Consider the following 21,834-nt stretch of genomic DNA (forward strand, 5'->3'; position numbering starts at 1 on the left):
TCTGAAGTAGGATACAAGACAGGCCAATCCTATGATAAAGCCTTTGGAAACAGCTTGGGTGGGCCTGAAAGTTGGATGGGGCAGGGCCAACAGTGTGAGCCAGGTTGCTGGAGTCCCAAATGTGGTGGTGTCTGCCGCCCCAGGGAAGGGCTCACCAAAGGAAAAACAGCCTTCACCAGCACGTCTGTCCAGGAGAAAGCTGCCCCTCCAGCCCTCGTCTGGAGGCCAAACAGCTCAGTTCTTCCCTGTTCTCTGGTGCCCCTCAAGCTGCCTCCCCTCAGAGCTCAGAGGGAGTGGGTCTGAGTAAGTCTGTGTGAGGGCCCTTTAAGAGGAACTGCTGGGGTTTCTGCAGCTGCAGCCTCCCTCAGTCTCAGTTCCCGCTGGTTTTACAGCCAGAAGTTATGGGGACTTTTCTTCCTGGCACTGGGGCCAAGCTGGGACCCTGAGCTGGGCACCTGGTGTGGGGCAGGGACCCCTCACTCCTCAGGAAGGGCCTTCCCAGCCGAGGTGACCCTCCTGATTTTTATCTGCCACACGTGGGTGTGGGACGAGCCCGTCCCCTTCACCCTCCTACCAGTCTGGATGTGGCTGCTGCTTTAATTCCATAGCTGTAGGACTTCCATTCAGCTTGATGTTAGTCTGCACAGCTACCATGGTCTCTGCTTCCCTTCACAACCAAGCTTTCTGAAGGCAATACCTACATTATTAGTTAAAGCATGACCGGCAAAACCCTGGGTGTACCTAAGACCTTTCCAGGGGATTTGCAGGTCAAACTACTTTCAAAATAATATTAAGTCCTTATTTGCCTTTTTCACTTTGCTAACATTTGTCCTAATAGTGCCAAAGCCATGGTGGGTAAGATGGCTGGAGCCTCAGCAGGAATCTTGGCAGGAACATGAGTTGACCTAGTGATCCTTATTGTAGTAATGATTATATCCTTCACGGGCAAGGACTCATGAGGGTGTGAGGGAGCCTGTTTCGTGTTAGAATGTCCTTGGTGAAGCAATAAAGATGACTAATTGTATTGATCTCAACCACTGAGCCTACACTGTTTCAATATCCTATGTGATGAAATAGGAATTACACATCAAACTCTTCTGTTCCATACAGAAGTATAATGGTTGCCTCAAGGAAAAGCAAGTGTAGTTGAGGTGTGAACTAAACTAGTCACGTTTTCCATGAAACACCATTTTTTACTTGAAGAAACAAAATGCAGTCACTGATACTTGGTCACTGGGCCGACATTTTTTCAAATGTCAATTCAAAGAGAAACATCTGACAGAATTCGTTGATAAGATTTGAGTTTTCAGGTAAAAATTAGAATTTTGGAAAACTTGAACTAGTTACCATGAGCTTGGCAATTTTCTGATACTTAAAGATTTTTCTGAAGAGATTAGTGGTGACGTTAACAAATGTAACCTTTTGATATTGTACGTCAACACTTAGAATTGTATGTCAACATTTAGAAGATCTGCATAACTCAGTGAACCAAAAGACCAATGCCTGATGTTACAGAATCATCTCTGGGTCAAATGCCTAGGCAAACTGTAAGAAAGATCAAAGGACCCTGGCCGGTTTGGCTCAGCGGTTACAGTGTTGGCCTGCGGTCCCGAGAGACCCAGGTTCAGTTCCCGCTAAGGGCATGTACCTCGGTTGCGGTTTGTCCCCAGCCCTGGTTGGGTGGTGCAGGTAGGTGGCGGCCACTCGATGTGTCCCTTTCACGTCAATGTTTCTCTCTTCCTCTCTCTCCCTCCCACTCTATCTGAACAAAAAAATGGAAAAATGTCCTCGAGGATAAAAAAAAAGAAAAGACAGATCAAAGGATTTTAATGTAGCAGAGTACAAAAAGTTCACTGACATGGTTCCAGGTTTCACAATGCAACTTATCTTTAAAAACTGCCAGGTTTTTAAAAAATTTTCATTCATATTTTTATTGTGTGTATATATATATATAAATTTTTTATTTATTAATTTTTGTTACAGATGTTTCTCATTTTTCCCCCATTGACACCCTCCTCCCCTTCCCCACCTGCCCCATCCCCATTATCGTTGTCTATGTTCATTGGTCATGCATACATGCATGTAAGTTCTGTGGTTTATCTCATCCCCCACAAATCCCCCCTCCTCTGAGGCTTGTCAGTCTGTACCCCACCTCCATGTCTCTGGGCTAATTTTGTTCAGCAGTTTGTTTAGTTCATTATATTCCACAAATAAGTGAGATTATGTGATATTTGTCTTTCTCTACTTGGCTTGTTTTGCTTAGGATAATACTCTCCATGTCCTTCCATGTCATCTCAAAGGATAAGAGATCTTTCTTTCTTACAGCTGCATAGAACTCCATTGTGTACATGTACCACAGCTTTTTAATCCACTCATCTACTGATGGACACTTGGGCTGTTTCCAGATCTTAGCTATTGTAAATAGTGCTGCTATGAACATGGGGGTACATATATTCTTTCTGATTGGTGTTTCAGGCTTCTTAGGGTATATTCCTAAAAGTGGGATCACTGGGTCAAATGGCAGTTCAATTTTTAACTTTTTGAGGTAACACCATAGTGTTTTCCACAGTGGCTGAACCAGTCTGCATTCCCACCAGCAGTGTACTAGAGTCCCCATTTCTCCACACCCTCGCCAATACTTGTTGTTTGATCCTTTGTTGATGGCGGCCATTCTGACAGGTGTGAGGTGATACCTCATAGTTGTTTTAATTTGCATCTCTCTGATGATTAGTGATGTTGAGCATTTCTTCATATGTCTCTTGGCCATTTGTATGTCCTTTTTGGAGAGGTGTCTATTTAGGTCCTCTGCTCAGTTTTTGAATAGTAAAGGAGAATATTCACAATTATCTAACAGGCTATTAAAATGCTCCTCCATTTTCAACTGTACATGTACATGAAGCCAGATTTTCTTCATATGCTTTACGCAAAATACTAGATTGCAACAGATTGAATGGAGAGGCAGATGTGCAAGTCCAGCCATATGCTAGTAAGCCATACATTAAAGAGATTTGTAAAAATGTAAAACAAATGTAAAAAATTGTTTTCCTTTGGTTTTGAAAATGTAGCTATTTTTCATTAAAAATATTACTTACAGTAACACATAATGCCTTTATTACTATTAATATAAAGTAAATTGATAAGTATTTCTTAAATTTCTCAATTTCAATTTCTATTCAGTAAATATAGATAAAATTATTCACATGAACAAAAGGATTGTTCTGTACAAAAATGTAAATTTAATCCTCTCATTCCCTTTTATTAAAGTCCTTTAAAACCCCTCTTAGGGGACTTCCGGTCAAGATGGCGGGTAGGTAAACGCAGTACCGCGTCCTCCCACAACCACATCCAAGTTACAACAAAACTACAGAACCACCACCATTCAAAACCGCCTGAAATCAAGCTGAATGGAAGTCCTACAACTACGGAATTAAAGAAGCTGCATCGAGACTGGCAAAAGGGGCGGCGGCGCGACTGGCTGGTCCCACACCCACGTGTGGGGATAAAAATCAGGAGGACACCTCGGCTGGGAAGGTCCTTCCTGAGGACTGAGGGGTCCCCGTCCCACACCAGGTGCCCTGCTCAGGGTTCCAGTGCCAGGAAGAGAATCCCCATCACTTCTGGCTGGAAAAACCAGCAGGAACTGAGGCTCAGGGAGGCTGAGGGGCTGGAGCCCCAGGCAGCTCCTTAAAGGGCCCGCGCACGGACTTAACCGGACTCTCTCCCTCTAAGCTCAGAGGGGAGGCAGCTCGACAGGCACCAGGGACACACAGGGAAGAGCTGTTTGGCACTGGAGGGAGGGCTGGAGAGGGGGCTTTCTCCGGGACAAACGTGCTGTCAGAGGCCTTTGTTCCTTTGGTGAGCCCTTCCCTGGGGCGGCAGACAGCCAGCATATCCAGGCCTCCAGCAACCTGGCTCACACTGGTAGCCCCACCCTGGTGGTTCCCTGAGGCCCCGCCCCACCCAACTTTCAGGCCCACCCAAGCTGTTGGCACTTGCTTAGCCATAGGATTGGCCTGAAACTTTGCAGGCCAGAAGGGAGTGGCAAGAAATATTCAGAGTGATGAAAAGCAAGAACCTACAACCAAGATTACTCTATCCTGCAAAGCTGTCATTTAGAATCGATGGACATATAAAGACTTTCCCAGACAAGAAAAAGTTAAAGGTTCATCACCACCAAACCGTTATTATATGAAATGATGAAGGGTCTTTTTTAAGAAAAAGATAAAATATACGAACAAACAAAATGGCAATGAATACATATCTATCAACAATGGAATCTACAAACAAAATGAACAGATAGAACAGAAACATTCTCATAGATACAGAGAACATTTTGTTGGTTGCCAGATGGAAGGGGGTTTGGGGGAATGGGTGAAAAAGGTGAAGGGATTAAGAAGTACAAATTGGTTGCTAAACTGACAAACCTCAAAGGGAAAGGGGCTGGGGGGTGGGAAGAAATAAACCAAAAAACTTATATGCATAACAATGGACACAGACAATAGTGTGGGAAAAGGTGGGAGGGAGGCGGGAGTGGGGAGGAGGGAGTCAACGGGGGTAAAAAATGTGGAACATCTTTAATACATTATACATTCAACAATAAAGATTTAAAATAAATAAATAAATAAATAAATAAATAAATAAATAAATAAATAAATAAAGGTATTTGGGACATTTGGGGGGAAAAAAAGAGTTGTATGGTTTTGCTTTCATACATAGCACTTCAATATATCTGAACATTATTTTGTATGTGTGTGAGGTGAGAGAGAGGGGTCTAATCTATTTCTAAATGAACAACCCATTGCTGCAAAACCTGCTGAATGGTCTGTTCTTTCCCCATATATTGAAATGCTACTTTTATCCTATAAACTCCCGTAAATACATGGTGCTGATACAAGAATCCATTCTATTCCGCTAATTTTAATCTATTTTAGTACCAGCACCAGATGTTGTAAATAAATATGTTTTGATATCAGGAAGATCAAAGCCCCCCATTATTCTTTTTCAACACACTTTTGGCTGTTTTTTTTTTTAATCCTCACCCGAGGACATTTTTTGTTCAGGTAGAGTGGGGGGCGGGGGGAGAGAGGAACAGAGAGAGAGAGAAACATCGATGTGAAAGGGACACATCGAGTGGCTGCCACCCGCACAACCGACCAGGGCCGGGGACAAACTGCAACCAAGGTACGTGCCCTTAGCGGGAACCAAACCCGGGTCTCTCAGGACCGCAGGCCGATGCTCCAACCGCTGAGCCAAACGGGCCAGGGCCACTTTTGGCTGTTTTTACACAAATATTTTTCTAGACAAATTTCAGAATCAGTGTGTTAAATTCCAAAAATATATTAAATTTATACATTACTTTAGAAAAACTTGATTTCAATAACATTGATTCTCTCCATTGAGAAATATGACATGTCTCTCTACTCTGGTCTTTTTTTTCCTAGTCTTTAGTAATAAAATGTTTTCTGTTCAGAGCTAAGTTTACACTACGTATTTTAGTTTTTATTATTCTTGTGGAAATTATATCCTTTTTCTTGTTCATTACCTTTTTAGACTCATATAGCTAACATTTAAGAAAGCTATTGGTTTTTTCATACTTAAACCTGGCCGTCCTACAGAAGTTGTGTAAGGAATATCATAGAGTCGAAATCGTCTGGCTTGTTTAGGGTCCTGCACACCAACAAATGTCACAAGATAAAATAATATCGTTGAAAAGTACAACGAAACAATGAAAACATGCTGTTCTTAATTCACACTGCATTTGCTCCAGAATAAAGACTGCTGTGGGTTTCAAGCACAAGCAGGGTTCTCCCGGAGCCGGACAGCCCCGGAACATGGTTTGTTGGCAGTGGAAGGAAGCATCATCTCTGTCAGCCAAACACTCTATGTAAAAAGGACACCAAAGTGTTACTAAGTTCCAAAGTATGAAACAAAGTAATCCTAATCAATGTTAGAAATATACATTACCTCCTCAGGAATCCCCATTCTTTTAGCTGGGATTGCCTGGAAGACGTTTTCAAATAAGCCTTTTGCCAAATGACCATAGTTGTCAAAAGCAGTCTTGGAATAAATGACTCCCTATGTTTAGATGTAAAACAGGAAGAAAATAAGGAAGATAAGGTTACATTTTAATTGTAAAGGTATCAAGGCAGTCTATCAACCAATACCAAAAATTAAGTGACTTCATAGAAAAGTTAATATTTCTAATATTACATTTTCTCAATCTTGTCAAAGAAATACAGTCAACCACTAACTACTACGAATGGAGTATCTGAATGCTCATTTTGTGACCTCCTCTTCCTTAATAACCAGTCAAAGCCTAGATTTTTTTCATAAAAGACGTGGCTTCTGAAAGCATAATTACATGAACAGATTAGGGAGGCTCTTAACTGGGAACAGTGAGATGGGGGAGTCTGTTTTATTTCCCACTGGGCTTCTCTGTTTTACAACACAAGACTGGCCCATGATTAAGGGAGCTTTAGAAAATGCAGTATTTTCATGGCTTTTCACCTAAAGCAAAATCACAAAAAGCATTTGAATCTAATATAAATAAACTAAAAATTTAATTGTTTAAGAATTCTCTTATATTGCTTTCATGGGTTTATAGAGCCAAGGAAATTATGAAAAAAAAAAAAAAACCTGTATAACACAGGATAAAGCTATTTGTTATTGGCTCAAAACTATAACAGAGGTTAGGGGAAGAGGCGAGGAAACAGCAGGTGTAAAAGATGATGAAATTTCATGGCATTCCTGGTTTCCAATTAAACAGTTAGTAACCTTTCATTTAAAGAAGGAATGCATCTTCTAGAAGTTTTAAGGTTTAGACATTAAACATGAGGAGAAACATGACTTTAGTGATGTGCTTGCAGTACTAACATACCACTAAAGGTTTTCAAGAAATGCCCTTAGGAGGCCAGTATTCCAAGGTAGCAACATTAAGAACAGAACTATATTCAATGTATCCTAAAGATATTAGCATGTCATATGAGTAAGGTAATGTCAGCTAGAGGATGTACAGAAGGGAAATAAAGTTTCTGGCTATGAGCCTGCAATTTGTTAAATATGAGATTTTCTACTAATGTCAACAGGTCAGTTCATGCTTAGTTCCCATTGAGTAGCATGAATAAAAATATCTATAGATAGTATATAGATTTATAGATAATATCCACAGATACTACAGAATTTCAGATCGAGAGACGATTCCTATCTTAGCAACGACGAGGAAACAGAGAAGTGGATTTGAGCTGAGTTTTGCAGAATGAGTGAGATGTTTCATTTAATGTCTCGGTACATAGCCAATATGTAATACTCAAGGAAGCTCAAACTATATCTTACTTCACACAAAAATGATGATTTTTGAAGTTGAACATACTGTGATTTTCCCCCTCATCACTTACATTAGGTTTCAGAGAAATTTTCTCTTGACTTCTAATTGATGTTTAACTGGGAATTTCTTCCTAAAACGTTGACCTTAAGTTTCTCTCTCTCTCTCCTAATAAAGAATTAATGATAAACCAAGAAATAACAAATAATCCAGAAAAATTTATTCTTTAAAGCAGTGATTTTTCATCCTTCACTGTGCACTTGAGTTTCCTGGATGGCTTTTTAATATACCAATGCCTGGATTCCACAGTTTGGAGCCAAGCTTATACATCAGTATTTTTAAAACAGTTCTCAGATAATTCTAATATACAGCCAGAATTGAGAATCATTGGCTTAATTTAACCCTAACAATGAAATCAACGAACACTTCTTCCGATCTATTTTCAAAAGCCAATCTTTTCTGGTACATAAGCACAGTGCCAAATATCTCTATCAACAACATAAATGGAATCAGAAGAGCACAATTTGTTCATGTAGAACATTTACCTACAGGGGCAACACAGTTGATCCTTACTCCACTTGTGGCCCATTCCAAAGACAAGGTTTTGGTGAGGTTGTAGACACCTTCTCTGGCAGCTGCACTATGCCTTTAAAAGACAAAAATAGAAACACTATAATTAGCTTTTGTTGACTATTGCTCTCCTTTACTAAACTGGCAGGAGTGTCCATGACCTGTCAGAGCCCCATAAGAACATGCCTGTCATCAAGTTCTGTGTGTACGAGTCTCTGTCTGAACAATGGGAAAGAACTGGGTCCTCCCATATTAAAGCCAAAACACTGTCTGTCAGAGTCAAACAAATCTCATATTGTATAGGCCTGCGTGGAATTCCCCCAAATCACATGAACCTAAGAGAAATATTATGAAGAACATTTTTATTATGGAGGAAAACAAATTGGTGATTTGAGGGTTATAAGTATGGTGTGGTTTTTTTTTTTTAATTAATTGTAGATAACTGATGGATCCTTAAGAATTAGAGGACAGCCAATGATGAGTTTTCTGTGTGATCTTGCAAGCGAGACATGCAGATTAAGGAACTGCAGGCAGTTCCTGAAACAAATTCTTAGAATTGTCTCTAAGGTTCGTGAGGCCCATTTGTTTCCACTATAGAATAAACAACCCTTAAAGATTAGATAATAGCCTTTGAACTAGTCACTGCTTGATTAGCATTATTTGTGTGCATATAGTTAGAGGTCAGAAGTTAACATAAAGTTAGCCATTTTTACCAAGCATTGCTTGTGGGCATGTAGATAAAGGTTAGATATTAACATAAAGATAATCTCCTTTTGCTAAGCATTGTTGGTGCTAATGCAGTTGCTCACATACTCTTCAGATGTACCTGTTAAACACTGTAATAAAAGCCATGGTGAGCCTGAGATCGATGCTACATGCCTGAGCGAGCTGTAGCCCTCCGCTCATCTTGAATACATCTTGCCTGCTGATGCTTTTTTCGTGTCTCCAATCATTTTGAATGCAACAGATAATAAATATGAAATTCATACATCAGGCTAGAAATAGCTTCAATATAATTTTTCGATGTATCAAAATTTAAATAAATTGTAATATATCTCCAGCAAGAGGTTCAAAATATTTATGTCTGCGTCCACATAGGGGTTCCGGGCAGAAGGTCCAGCTATGCTGTGACTTACAGTTTCTAATGACAAGGTCCTCAGAACCACATATGTAAGATCTGAGGGTGTATCCACTTCTCACTAGGGAGTCTCTACTGAGCCCAATCTTCCTGCAGAAAACCCACACAGCCCTAGTGTCAGCTGCAGCCACCCTGATGGGAGTCCAGGCACTGCCAACAACTCCATCTGTTGGAAATTACCTGTGTGACCCTATTGCCATCAAATGTGGCCACAACTTCTGTTGCTACTGCATCCCACAGTCCTGGGCAGACCTACAAGACAGGTTCCCTTGCCCTGTGTGTTGCCAGCAATGCTAAGAGGGACCCTTCTGAAGCAACACCCAGCTGAGAAGGATGACTAAAGGATGGCCAAGCTCCGCCAGGATGACTAAAGGATGGCCAAGCTCCGCCGGGATGACTAAAGGATGGCCAAGCTCCGCCGGGATGACTAAAGGATGGCCAAGCTGCGCCGGGATGACTAAAGGATGGCCAAGCTCCACCCGGAGCAAGAGGCAGGGGCAAGAACTGACATGCTATGTAGGAAGTACAATCAAGTCCTGACCCTATTCTATGAGGAGGACCTCGAAGTGGTTGTCCACTCAGTTCCTTGACCACCAGGGCTACCACATGAGGTCCTGCCTCTCATGAAGAGGCTCGGCAGTTACATGGAGTCCCTGAAGGAGAAAGTGTCAGACATTCAGAAGCTAGTAGCTGCCCAAGAGAAAAACCACCAGTCCTGAGAGACAGGTGGAAAACCAGAGACAGAAATTACTCTCTGAATTTGAGCACCTAAACCAGTTTATAGAGCATGAGCAAGAGACCGCTGAAGGGTAGCAAAGTATGCTACCCCAAAATATGACTATAGGAGTTTAAGACATTTCAGCCACAAAATGCCACATTGACGTATTGTTTTGAGCTGTTGGCCCTTGAAAAACATCAAATGCAGGGAGAGGCTTTCTCTGATCTCCTCTTATCTGCCGGAAGACAGATTCTCCAAAAGAAACTCCATTGTCATAAATCCCTTCCCTGGGAGTTTCAACAACTACAGAAGACCAATTCTTGTCACAGGAGAGGAGACTAGAAATAGACACCTCTCCCAGGCAAACTTGATCACAAACTCCCACACCTCCCATCTATTCTCTCCAAAAAATCATTTATGCTCTCTCCCATACGAGGTCTACATCTCCCTTCCTCTTTCCTTATTAAGATGGTATTTAGCCCTGGCCAGTTTGGCTCAGCGGTTAGAGCATCGGCCTGCGGTCCGGAGAGACCCGGGTTCAGTTCCCACTAAGGGCACGTACCCCGGTTGCAGTTTGTTCCCGGCCCTGGTTGGTTGTGCGGGTGGCGACCACTCGATGTGTCCCTTTCACATCGATGTTTTTCTCTCTCTCTGTTCCTCTCTTTCCCTCCCACTCTACCTGAACAAAAAATGGAAAAAATGTCCTCGGGTAAGGATGATAAAAAAAATAAATAAATAAAATGGTATTTAAGTCTGAATTCTAAGCCACCTCAGGCAGTTACTATTTTCCCCTGGGTATCTCCCATGTATCCATGAGGTTTACATAATAAACTTGTTTTTTTCTCTTCTTAATCTGCCTTTTATTACAGGGGTTGCACCCAAGAACTGAAAGGGTAGAGGGAAAATTATTTTTCTTCCCTACACAATTCTCTCAAGATTTGCTAATGAAGAGGTCATTCAGCAGAAGCTCAATGCAAACATAACAGCATGTTCAGACTACATGTCCGCAGGCGAAGCTCTCCTAAAAAGGTGGCAGAGAAGAGTGCGATGTCAGTAGGGCATTGCTGATGGATGTCAAGAATGCTGGCGACAGGTAGGAAAGTCTGCAACCCCCAACAATGTTCCTTCCAGTTAAGGAGGGAAGGATGCAGTTTTCTCTGCAGCACTCAGCTCTGCAGAAAATTATACAGGAGTTGAAAGAAGTTACTCTGGATCCTGAACAACACATTCTAATCTTGTCTTTAAGGATTAAAAAAAACAACCCTGTGACATTTGTGAAGAAAAAGCAAAGAATCCAGTTCCTCTACATCCAGAGATTTACAGCTGATCAATAGTCCTGGGTTCTGAATGATTTGATTCTGGCCAGCGTTACTGGAAGGTTCCACGTGGATGACAAAGCTGAGTGAACCATGGGGTTTGTAAAGACTCCGTTTTCATGAATGGAAAGTGACCTCCTCTCCCCCCGTAAGGACAGAACAGAGGGTGGACAATTCAGCTGCAAAATGATGACTATGTTGACTGAGGAGCTGTTCCGGTCACTCTTCTAAAGGAAAAGCCCAGAGGGACTGGCATTTATCTAAACAATGGTCCAGATATGGGTAAGATTTTATTTTACCATTTGAATAACAGGTCTCACATCCATTCTTACACTGATACATTTTCCAAATTACTAAGGCCTTATTTCTGCATCAGATGTGATTTAAAACTTCTTACAATCTGAATGATAAACTGCCCGTAAGGCTGTTACTTTCCTTTATTTATTTCCTGTAGTTTATAAATAGAAGACAGAATCATGTGCAACTCTCAGTGAATTTAGCACTAACAAATTTTTAAAAGCTTCTACAACTTATATACATAAATGAAATCATGTAGTATATGTTCTCTTTCCTCTGGCTTCTTTCACTCAGAATAATTATTTTCAGATTCATTCATATTGCATGAGTCAATATCTTTTTATTTCTGAGAATTAGTCCATTTTATAGATATACCACAAATTCGTTTATTCATCCAACCATTGATGAACACTTGAGCCACACACATAAATGTCTCTCCATTGGACATGTGAGTTGCTTTGGGGCCCATCTCTTGCCCTTGTCATTACTGACAATGACCCAGAAGATCAGCAGATCAGTCTAAATTCCCTTGCACAGACTATAATGGAAAAGAGACTAGCATTAGACAAAATTGGAAAGAAAATGATCAGAACCCCCACAGAAAAATGTGCCAAGATAGCAATACAGTCCAAACACACACACAAAAGATATCTGATAGTCTTTTAACAAATGAGAAGATGCTCCTCTGAGAATAGCACTTCTTGCCCACCATGGTTGTGCAGAAGTCAGTACACCCATTTTGGGTGAGGCTGTGGGCAGCGGGCAACTCTCACATATTGCTGGTGGGAGCGCAAAACAGAAAGAAATTTGGACACCTGCGGTATGCATTTAACCTTCACCCAGCAACCCAGCTCCCAGGATGTACCCTGAAGATATACCTTCACAAGTACGAAACAAATACGTACAATGTTATTCACTGCAGGATTATTTGTAATAGCAAAATGTAGGAACAATACGAATTTCTATTAAATTTGAAACTGTATATACATTTGAAACAATTAATTTGAAAAACAAATCCGTAGGTCCATGGTGGTATCGCAAAAAGTTTAATAATGATGATATTATTATAAATAATATCAATAAATATATATAGAGAAAAGGGATGATTGTGGTGGAAAAAATCTTTTTAATGGAAGAATATCTGCTTATAAATATAGAATGAAATCAGAAAAATAAACATTTTACATCTTCAATGTAATAATTGATTTAGGTAAGGATCAACAGTGGTTGCTAAAATCATGATGACAAAGAGTATTCATACAGTGCCAAAATATCACCCTACAGATTATAGATTACATAATAATTATAAAGTAATTAAGATCACTATCTTAATAAGTTAACAGATTATTTCTGGGATGACAGGGTATAAAGGATTTGACTTTCTATCTTATACAGTTATATATTTACATGCATTATTTTTATAACACTAAGATGAGTCCATTTAAGAAAAATAAGAATTTTATGTTGGAAAATAAAAATAATTAAAATCTTATTTTAAAAAGATTAAAAGCTTTAGAGCTTATAAAAGATACTAGAGAACCCTGGCTGGTGTGGCTCAGTTGGTAAAAGCATCATCCTGTACATTGAAAGGTTGTAGGTTTGATTCCAGGTCAGGTAACCACTGAAAATGCAAACACTGGAACCCATCAGTGTGAAGAAGAAACAGTCACTGCTTCCTCACTGTACAAGCTGCTCTCTAACAATATGCCTCTGAGCCCCATTCCATGTTTTGGTTTAGGTGCTCCCAGTTTGTAAACAGTCTTTTTAGTGTGTATACAGTACATTTTTACTGATCACTATTTCGGTGATTTTTTGTTTGTTTGTTTTACTTGGCTATTTCTGAACCTTTGACACATAGAAAAAAATACATAAAAATGCTTACGCAAATCTTGGAAATCCATTTTTAGTAAGCATAGTGATATTGACAATAGATCCTCCATGTTCTTTCATCCAAAAGTTGTAAACTGGAGAAAACAGACAGATGGCAGTCATGTTAAACAGTGATCTGACCCTTCTCTGATCCCCTGTTCCAGCATGCTGCTCTTGTAATGTATTTTAAATTTACATTTCCTTTTTTATAAAAAGCTTAGCTGAGGTGCATTGTACATATCATACAATTCATCTGCTTTATGTGTACAATTTAATAATTTAAACAAATATATACAGAATTGTGCAACCATCAACACAATCCAGTTTTAGAACATTTCCATCACCCTAAAAAGTTCCTCTGGGCCCATTTACAGCCAAATCCATTCCCTGGCAAATACTCATTTACTTTCTGTTTCTATAGACTTACCTCTGAACATTTCACATAAATGGAATTACATAATATGTGGTCTTTTATGTCTAACTTCTTAGAATAATCTGCCTGGCCGGTGTGGCTCAGTGGATTGAGTGTCGTCCCATGGACTGAGAGGTCCCAGTTCAATTCCCAGTCAAGGCACATGCCTGGGTTGCAGGCTCGATCCCCAGTACAGGGTGTGCAGGAGGCAGCCGATCGGTGTTTCTCTCTCACATCCATGTTTCTATCTCTCTCCCTTCCTCTTTTTCCAAAAAATCAATAAAAACATATTTTAAAAAAAGAATAATGTTTGTGAGGTTCATCCACATTGTAACATGTATCAATAGTTCCTTTTAATTGTTGAATAGTACTCCATTGTATGGATGTGCCATATTTTATTTATCCATTAGCCAGCTGATGAACATTTGGATTGTTTCCACTTTGGGGTGATCATGAACATGTCTTTACATAGACACACGTTTTTATTCTTTTGGATTAAGGGTAGAATTGCAGTTGTATGGTAACTCTATGTTTAGCTTTGTAGGAAACTGCCAAACTGTTTTTCAAAGTGTCTCTAAGTTTTGCATTCCTACCAGAAATGCAGGAGGACTCCAGTTCCTCCACACTATTATCCTCTGACTTTTTTATTATAGCCATGCTAGTGGAAATAAAGTAGTATTTCACTGAGGTTTTGATGTCCATATCCTTAATGACCAATGGTGTTGAGCATCTTCTGATGTGCTTATTAACCATTCATATATTTTCTTCGGTAAAATATCTACTCAAATCTTTCTTTTTTTAATCCTCACTTGAGGATATTTTTCTATTTATCTTCAGATAGGGTGGGAGGGAAGGAGAAAGAGATGTGAAAGAGACACATCAATTGGTTGCCTCCCGCACGACCCCAACCGGGCCCAACCGGGGCTGGGGATGAACCGCAACTGAGGTACATGCCCCTGACCACAATCGAACCCGCGATTCATTGGTCTGCAGGCTGATACTTTAATCACTAAGCAAAACTGGCCAGAACTCAAATAATTTTTTTCCCCATTTTTATTTATTTTTTTAATTTTATTTTTGTTACAGATGTTTCTCCTTTTTTACTCCATTGACACCCTCCTCCCCATTTCCCCCGCCCTGCCCCGGCTTTGTTGTCCATGTCCATTGGTTATTTTTTTCCCATTTTTAAAATTGGGTTGCTTTCTTATTATTGAATTATAAAAGTTCTTCATGTATTCTGAATACAAGCCTTTTATCAGATATGTGATTTGGACATTTTTTCTCCCAGTCTGTGGCTTACTTTTTACTTTTTTTTTTTTCAATTTATTTATTTTTTATCTTTATTGTTGTTCCCCTTTTTCCCACCATTGATCCCTTCCTCCCTACATCTATTCCCTTTCTGTCTTCCCCACACTATTGTCTCTTTTCACTTTTTTAATGATGTTTTTTGAAGCACAAACATGTTTAAGTTCAAGTCTAGTTTATCAATTTTGTATTTTATGGACATATGGGTATTTTTGGTGGTTGTTCTTAGGACTCTTTGCCTAACCCAATGTCAGAAAGATTTTCTTCTTTGCTTGCTTCTAAAAGTTTTATAATTTTACTTTTTGTATTTTGGTCCATGATCCATTTTGGACTATTAGTTAACTCCTATTTATGGTGTGAGGTAAGGGTCTTTTTATACATAGATATCCAACTGTCTCAGTACTATTTGTTGAAAAGATTATAATTCCCCCATAGAATTGTTGGCACCTTTGACGAAAATCAGTTGACCCCAAATATAAAGGTTTATTTCTGGACTCTCAATTCTTTCCCATTTATCTGTACATCTGTCCTTATGCTACTACCACAGCGCTTTGAAATCAAGAAATATAAGTCCTCTGACTTTCTTCTTTTGTAAAATTGTTTTGGCTTTTCTGGGTCCTTTGCATTTCCATAGATACTTTAGGACCAGCTTGCCAATCTTTGCAAAAAATTGATAGGAATTGCATTGACCCTACAGATCAATTTGGGAAGAACTACCATCTTATCAATATTGAGACTTCCAATTCATAAACAGACCATCTTTCCATTTACTGAGATCTGTTATTTCTCTCAGCAATGTTTTGTAATTTTTAGCATACAAGTCTTACACTTCTTTGTTAATTTCATTCTTAAATATTTTGTCATTTTTGAAGCCCAATAGGATATATAATCATCCATTCTATTTATACAAGTCAAGACAAGGCCAGAGATGTACCTCAGGATTCAATTCAACAGAAATCTAATTTTTAGAAGATAAAGACCAGAGAATAATTTAATACTCATTCCTACTAGAAACTTAAGCAAAAATAAGGATGCCTTCCCACTATACTTAATGCTTTTCCATGAATTCTGACCAATTCTTAATATATGAAGAGGTAAAACCGCTAGAAAAGAAGACATGAAATACAACATTGTGTAACTTTTATCACATTGCTGAAATTGGGAAATGTCTTACAATTGGGGGCATCTTACAATTACAAATAGTACTGCTTTTATATTGCTAACAATATATAAAATGATGGTGCATTTCACAATTGACTGTACCTTTGACTCAATGAAATACAGTAGTTATTTTTAGTTTCATTTTTTTATATATAGTAGTTTTCATTTTTCTTATAGAAAAGGCAGGTTAAGTTATAGAAAAATATTTTTCAACATTTATAATGATTACATTTCCTTTGTTCTTTATTATGTCTCTCAAATGTGTATTTAAGAAAATGGCAGCTATTTCTTTTTTAATTGAATTTACTAAGGTGACATTGGTTAATAAAATTATATAGGTTTCAGGTATACAATTCTACAATACACCACCTGAATAATGTATTGTGTGTTTACAACCCCAAGTCAAGTCTCTTTTCATCACCATTTATCCCCCCTTTACCCTCTTCTACCTCCCCGCAAATCCCCTTCCCTCTGGCAATCACCATAAAGCTGTCTGTGTCCATGAGTCCTTCTTTTCTTTGCTTAATCCATTCACCCTTCTCACCCAGCCCCTCTCGAGTCTGTCTCCACTTTGTTACTTTGTTTTGTTCATTAGATTCTGCATATAAATGAAATTATAAGGTATTTGTCTTTCTTTGACTTGCTTATTTCATCTAGCATAACACTCTCCAGGTCTATCCATGCTGTCCCAAAAGGTAAGGTTTCCTCCTTTTTTGTGGCTGAGTAGTATTCCATTGTGTAAATGTACCACAACTCTTTTATCCTCTCATCTACTGATAGACCTTGGGCTGCTTCCAAATCTTGGCTATTATAAATAATGCTGAAATGAACATAGCAATGCCTATATTCTTTCAAATTAGTGTTTTGGGTTTCTTTGGCTATATTCCCAGAAGTGGAATCTCTGGGTATTAGGCAGTTCCACTTCTAATTTTTTTAGGTAACTCTATACTGCTTTTCATAGTGACTGCACAAATCTGCATTCCTTTTCTCCACATCCTTGCCAGTATTTGTTATTTGTTGATTTATTGATGATAACTATTCTGACAGGTGTGAGGTGACATTTCCTTGTGGTTTTAATTTGCATTTCTCTGATGATTAGTGATGTTGAGTATCTTTTCATATGTTTATTGGTCATCTGTATGTCCTCTTTGGAGAAGTGTCTACTCAAGTCCTTTGCCCATTTCTTAATTGGACTGTTTGTTTTTTGGTGTTGATTTTCATTAGTTCCTTATAAATTTTGGATCTTAACCCCTTATCAGATATATCGGCAAATATGTTCTCCCATTCAATGGGCTGTCTTTTCATTTTGTGGATGGTTTCCTTTGCTGTGCAAAAATTTTTCAGTTTGATGTAGTCCATTTGTTTATTTTTCATTTGTTTCCCTTACCCAAGAAGCTATATCAGAAAAAAATACAGCTAAGAGATATGTCAGAGATTTTACTACCTATGTTTTATTCTAGGAGTTTTATGGTTTTGAGCCCTATATTTAAGTCTTTTATCCATTTTGAGTTTATTCTTGTATATTGTGTAAAAGGGTGGTCTAGTTTCATTTTTTTGCATGTATCTGTCCAACTTTCCCAACACTATTTATTGTATAAACTGTCTTTATTTCATTGTATATTTTTGCCTCCTTTGTCATATATTAATTGGCCATTAGATGTGGGTTTATTTCTGAGCTCTCTATTTTGTTCCATTGATCTATGTGTCTCTTTTTATGCCAGCACCATGCTGTTTTGATTACTATAGCCTTGTAGTATAGTTTGATATCAGGTAGTATAAAACCTCCAATTTTGTTCCCTCTTCTCAACATTGCTGTTGCTATTCAGGGTCTTTGTGGTTCCATATAAATTTTAGATTGTTTGTTCTAGCACTGTGAAATATGCCATTCGTATTTTGATAGGAAGTACATTAATTCTATAGATACCGTTGGGTACTATGGACATTTTAATGAATGAAACATAACCAGTAATCCAAAGACTATGCTATGATAATTAGTTGTTAGTCAGAAAGAATGTGGGCTCTGTCTGGTATTTTTCTCTAAGGACCTTTTTGAATTAACAGGTCCTTACAAAAGTTTTATTTCTTACAAAGTAAGTGTGAGAGTTTTCTTTAATTTTATAAACAACTTTGTAGCTATGTCTCTGTACATATTTTTAATAATTTTCTCATGATAAATTCCTAAAAATAAAATTGTAAGATCAAAAGATATCCATATTTTATAAATATTGCCAAATTACTACCCAGAAATGTAGCACTTTACAACCCTGTGTTGTATGTGAGTAAATCAGGGCATTAAATGTTGACAACATGGAGCTTTTTGAGACCCTAACAATTTCTCTTTCAGTATCTCTATGATCTTTAAATAAAGACACCTTGAATTTTGGGGTTATTGATCACACTTGCCTGCTTTGCACATGTAGAAGGTGCCCGACAGGTTTGTTTCAATCACGGCATGCCATCCTTTCGAACTGATGTCCTTAGCCAAAGATGTGAACTGGCCTCCTCCATTGTTTACCAAGAAATCAATTTTACCATACAATTCTAAGGTGGATTTGACCAAATTATTTACCTAAAGAAAAACATTAATAGTCAATGGGTTAATAATCTAACTTGCTACTTGGACTGATGGTTTGCTCTAGGAGAGCTTACTATCTCTCACCATGAATGGTAACCTGAATACCACAATATCCACAGATCATAAAGTTAAATGTATCATTTTGTTTCCCTTCCTGTCCTCCTGAGGCAACTTACTCAATAAATCACTAACAGAAGAATCTCCTTCACAGGCTCTGCTTCTCTTGAACCTCATCTGACACAGGTAACATAGGAAAATCTGAAGCACAGTCAAGTGTAGGAACCAGTAGTATAAATTAAAAATGAATAAGTAATATGGATATATTTGTATTACCTCCTCTTCGTTACGGATGTTGCATTTTATGGGAGTGACTTGAGACTTGTGGATGACAGGCAGGGTGGTCTTCAGTTCATCTACAGTAGATTTTAATACATCAAATTTACGGGATGCAATGACCACATTACAGCCTGAGGAAAAAAACATCCAAAGAACAAGTAAATATGTTTTCATTGGTTGCCCAAATCCCACAAATAATAATGCTTAACAAATATGTCATGTGTTCTCATAAAAACGATGAATTAGGTCTTCTGCTTCTGGTCAAGATGGAGTAACAAGAACTGAGTTTACTCTCCAGCCCCAAACTACTAAAAAGCTGGACAAACTGTATGAAACAATGGTTTTCGGGTATTGGACATCAGGTAGCACTGAATAGTAATCTCAGAGAATGGAAACAAGCAAAGTGAGCTCTATGATTATTCCAGCTGGCTGCCTGGAGAGAATCTTTGGCTGCAAAATAAGGAAAAGAAAGCTATTTAGAGCCCAGTAGTGTCCTGGGTAGAAGAGATGAAGCTAGAAGTCTGGGGAGGCCTAGATGACTAGATTACACAGGACAGAGAGAGAAAAGAGGTACAGAGAGAGAACACCAGAAATTTGCAGAGAGTTCCCTCAAATCTTTTTCTTTTTTTAATCCTCACCTGAGGATATTTTTCCATTTAACTTCAGATAGAGTGGGAGAGAGGGGGAGAGAGAGAGAAACATAGATGTGAAAGAGACACATCGATTGGTTGCCTCCCGCATGACCCTGACCAGGCTGGGACTGAATCACAACCAAGATACATGCCCTTGGCCAGAACTGAACCCATGACTGTTTTGGTCCACAAAATGGTTCTCCAACCACTGAGCCAAACCACTGATCAGAGCATGTAAGTAAGGAAATTGTCTGAGAATGGGGAACATCTGACCCCCACTTCTGAGTGATCCCCCACTCAGAAGAATAAGGCCTCAATAGTGAAGCAAAATTAGCCCTAGACTAAAAGCTAATGTTTTAGTTAAGATCAATGCTTAACATTAAAACTTGTTAACTGGGCGGGACATATAAATACATCAAACGTTGCATACAGTAAAAACCCGGTTAACAGGTTAAGTAAGCCTCTTTTTAAAGTATTGCACTATCTCCAAGTAACTTAAACTATGTCGCAGAATAAAGCTCAAGAAAATGTATAATATAAAGAGAATAAGCATCCAACAAGGTAAAATTCAAGATATCTGGCTTGCAACAAAAATGACCAGACATGCAAAGGAACAGGAAAATAATAGCCATAATGAGGAGAAAAGTCAATGAATAAAAAACACACCCAGAAAGGACACTGATGATATAATTAAATAAGCCACTGAAAAAGTGAAAAATTTTCAAAGCCAGAGAAAAGGAACACATTAAGTATAGAAAAAAGACAAAAAAGACAGAAGACTTCTGTTCAGAAACAATGCTAGCCAGAAGACAGTGGAATGTCTTGAAAGTTGCTGAATTAGCACCCCCACCCCCCGCCCCAGCCCTGCAACCATACATACACACACACAGGTTCTTGTACCCTATGTGCCAGTAGGCCAAAACATTGAAACAGTGGTGCTTGGAGATAAAGGTTTATTTGATTTGGGTAAATAAAGAGGACAGAAGAATAAGATCTCTCAAAAAGCAAAAGTAGGGAGTTTTTATGCAGCTAGGAATTAAGGGAATGGGAGTTCCATGAAAATGAGAAAGGAGTCCAAGTTTCTTTAGTCACAGAGACTTTTCATACTAGACTCCTTATGGCCCTGGAGTTATTTTCTCCTGCTTGACAAAGAAACAGTACACTAGCAACACAAAATTATATTGTGAGAACAAGAGGTACTGGATTAAAAAGCCAAGATTCTGTAAAATATCTTACTTGTGTATCAGAGACCTCACCATTAAAGCAAAAAATAGAAACTAGGTATCTTGTGATTATCACCATTGTTTATGCTACCATTGCTTTGTGCTTAACTAGCTATATTTTTCTATTATCTCAAGCAAAGTGTCTTTTAAACATTTCTCCTAGAACTTGCTTTATAGGCAGTCCTTCAGTCCATGACTAACATACTTTCTTAATTTTTAACTACAACCAAAGCGATCAAAACATTTTGTTAAAGCCTGTACCTATATTCCAGTTGAGAATTAAATTATTTAGTTCCAGCTGTGAAACACACTAGGGACATTAAAATTACAAGGAGTTCGGCTACAAAAGTACTTCAGGGCCAGGAGTGGAGGGTAGGGGGGATTATGCATCTGGAAATCTTGACCTAGTGAAAATAGATTTCAAAAATGATGGCAAAATAAAGACTTGCTCACATAAATAATACCTGGAAGGCTTTGTTAAAGCAGACCTTCACTACAAGAAAAGATTAGAGGAAGTCCTTCAAGCCAGAAAGACAATAATACCAGATAAAAATTTAAATCTAGACTTCCGGTCAAGATGGCGGTAGGTAAACGCGGTATCGCGTCCTCCCACAACCACATCAAAGTTACAACTAAACTACAGAACAACCATCATTCAAAACAGCCTGAAATCAAGCTGAATAGAAGTCCTACAGCTACGGAATTAAAGCAGCAGCCACATCCAGACTGGTAGGAGGGGTGGAGGGGCTGGGCCCACACCCATGTGTGGCGGATAAAAATCAGGAGGACACCTCGGCTGGGAAGGTCCTTCCTGAGGACTGAGGGGTCCCCGTCCCACACCAGGTGCCCCGCTCATGGTTCCAGTGCCAGGAAGAGAATCCCCATCACTTCTGGCTGGAAAAACCAGCGGGAACTGAGGCTCAGGGAAGCTGAAGCGGCTGGAGCCCCAGGCAGCTCCTTA

General features: G+C 38.9%; 1 protein-coding gene across 1 annotated transcript in view; it reads right to left on the bottom strand.

The window, feature by feature from the left end:
- The window catches only part of PECR (peroxisomal trans-2-enoyl-CoA reductase), a 49,476-nt gene that overhangs the window by 6,088 nt on the left and 21,554 nt on the right, over positions 1-21,834 (bottom strand). Inside the window, exons 2-6 of the mRNA XM_036254824.1 lie at positions 19,016-19,149; positions 18,511-18,676; positions 13,243-13,324; positions 7,871-7,967; positions 5,965-6,075 (exon numbers count right to left, since the gene is read on the bottom strand). Of these exons, the coding sequence (XP_036110717.1) occupies positions 5,965-6,075; positions 7,871-7,967; positions 13,243-13,324; positions 18,511-18,676; positions 19,016-19,149 (590 nt within the window). The remainder of the gene's footprint in view (positions 1-5,964; positions 6,076-7,870; positions 7,968-13,242; positions 13,325-18,510; positions 18,677-19,015; positions 19,150-21,834) is intronic.

Source organism: Molossus molossus, unplaced genomic scaffold, assembly GCF_014108415.1.
Source record: "Molossus molossus isolate mMolMol1 unplaced genomic scaffold, mMolMol1.p scaffold_m16_p_11, whole genome shotgun sequence".
Lineage (NCBI taxonomy): Eukaryota > Metazoa > Chordata > Mammalia > Chiroptera > Molossidae > Molossus > Molossus molossus.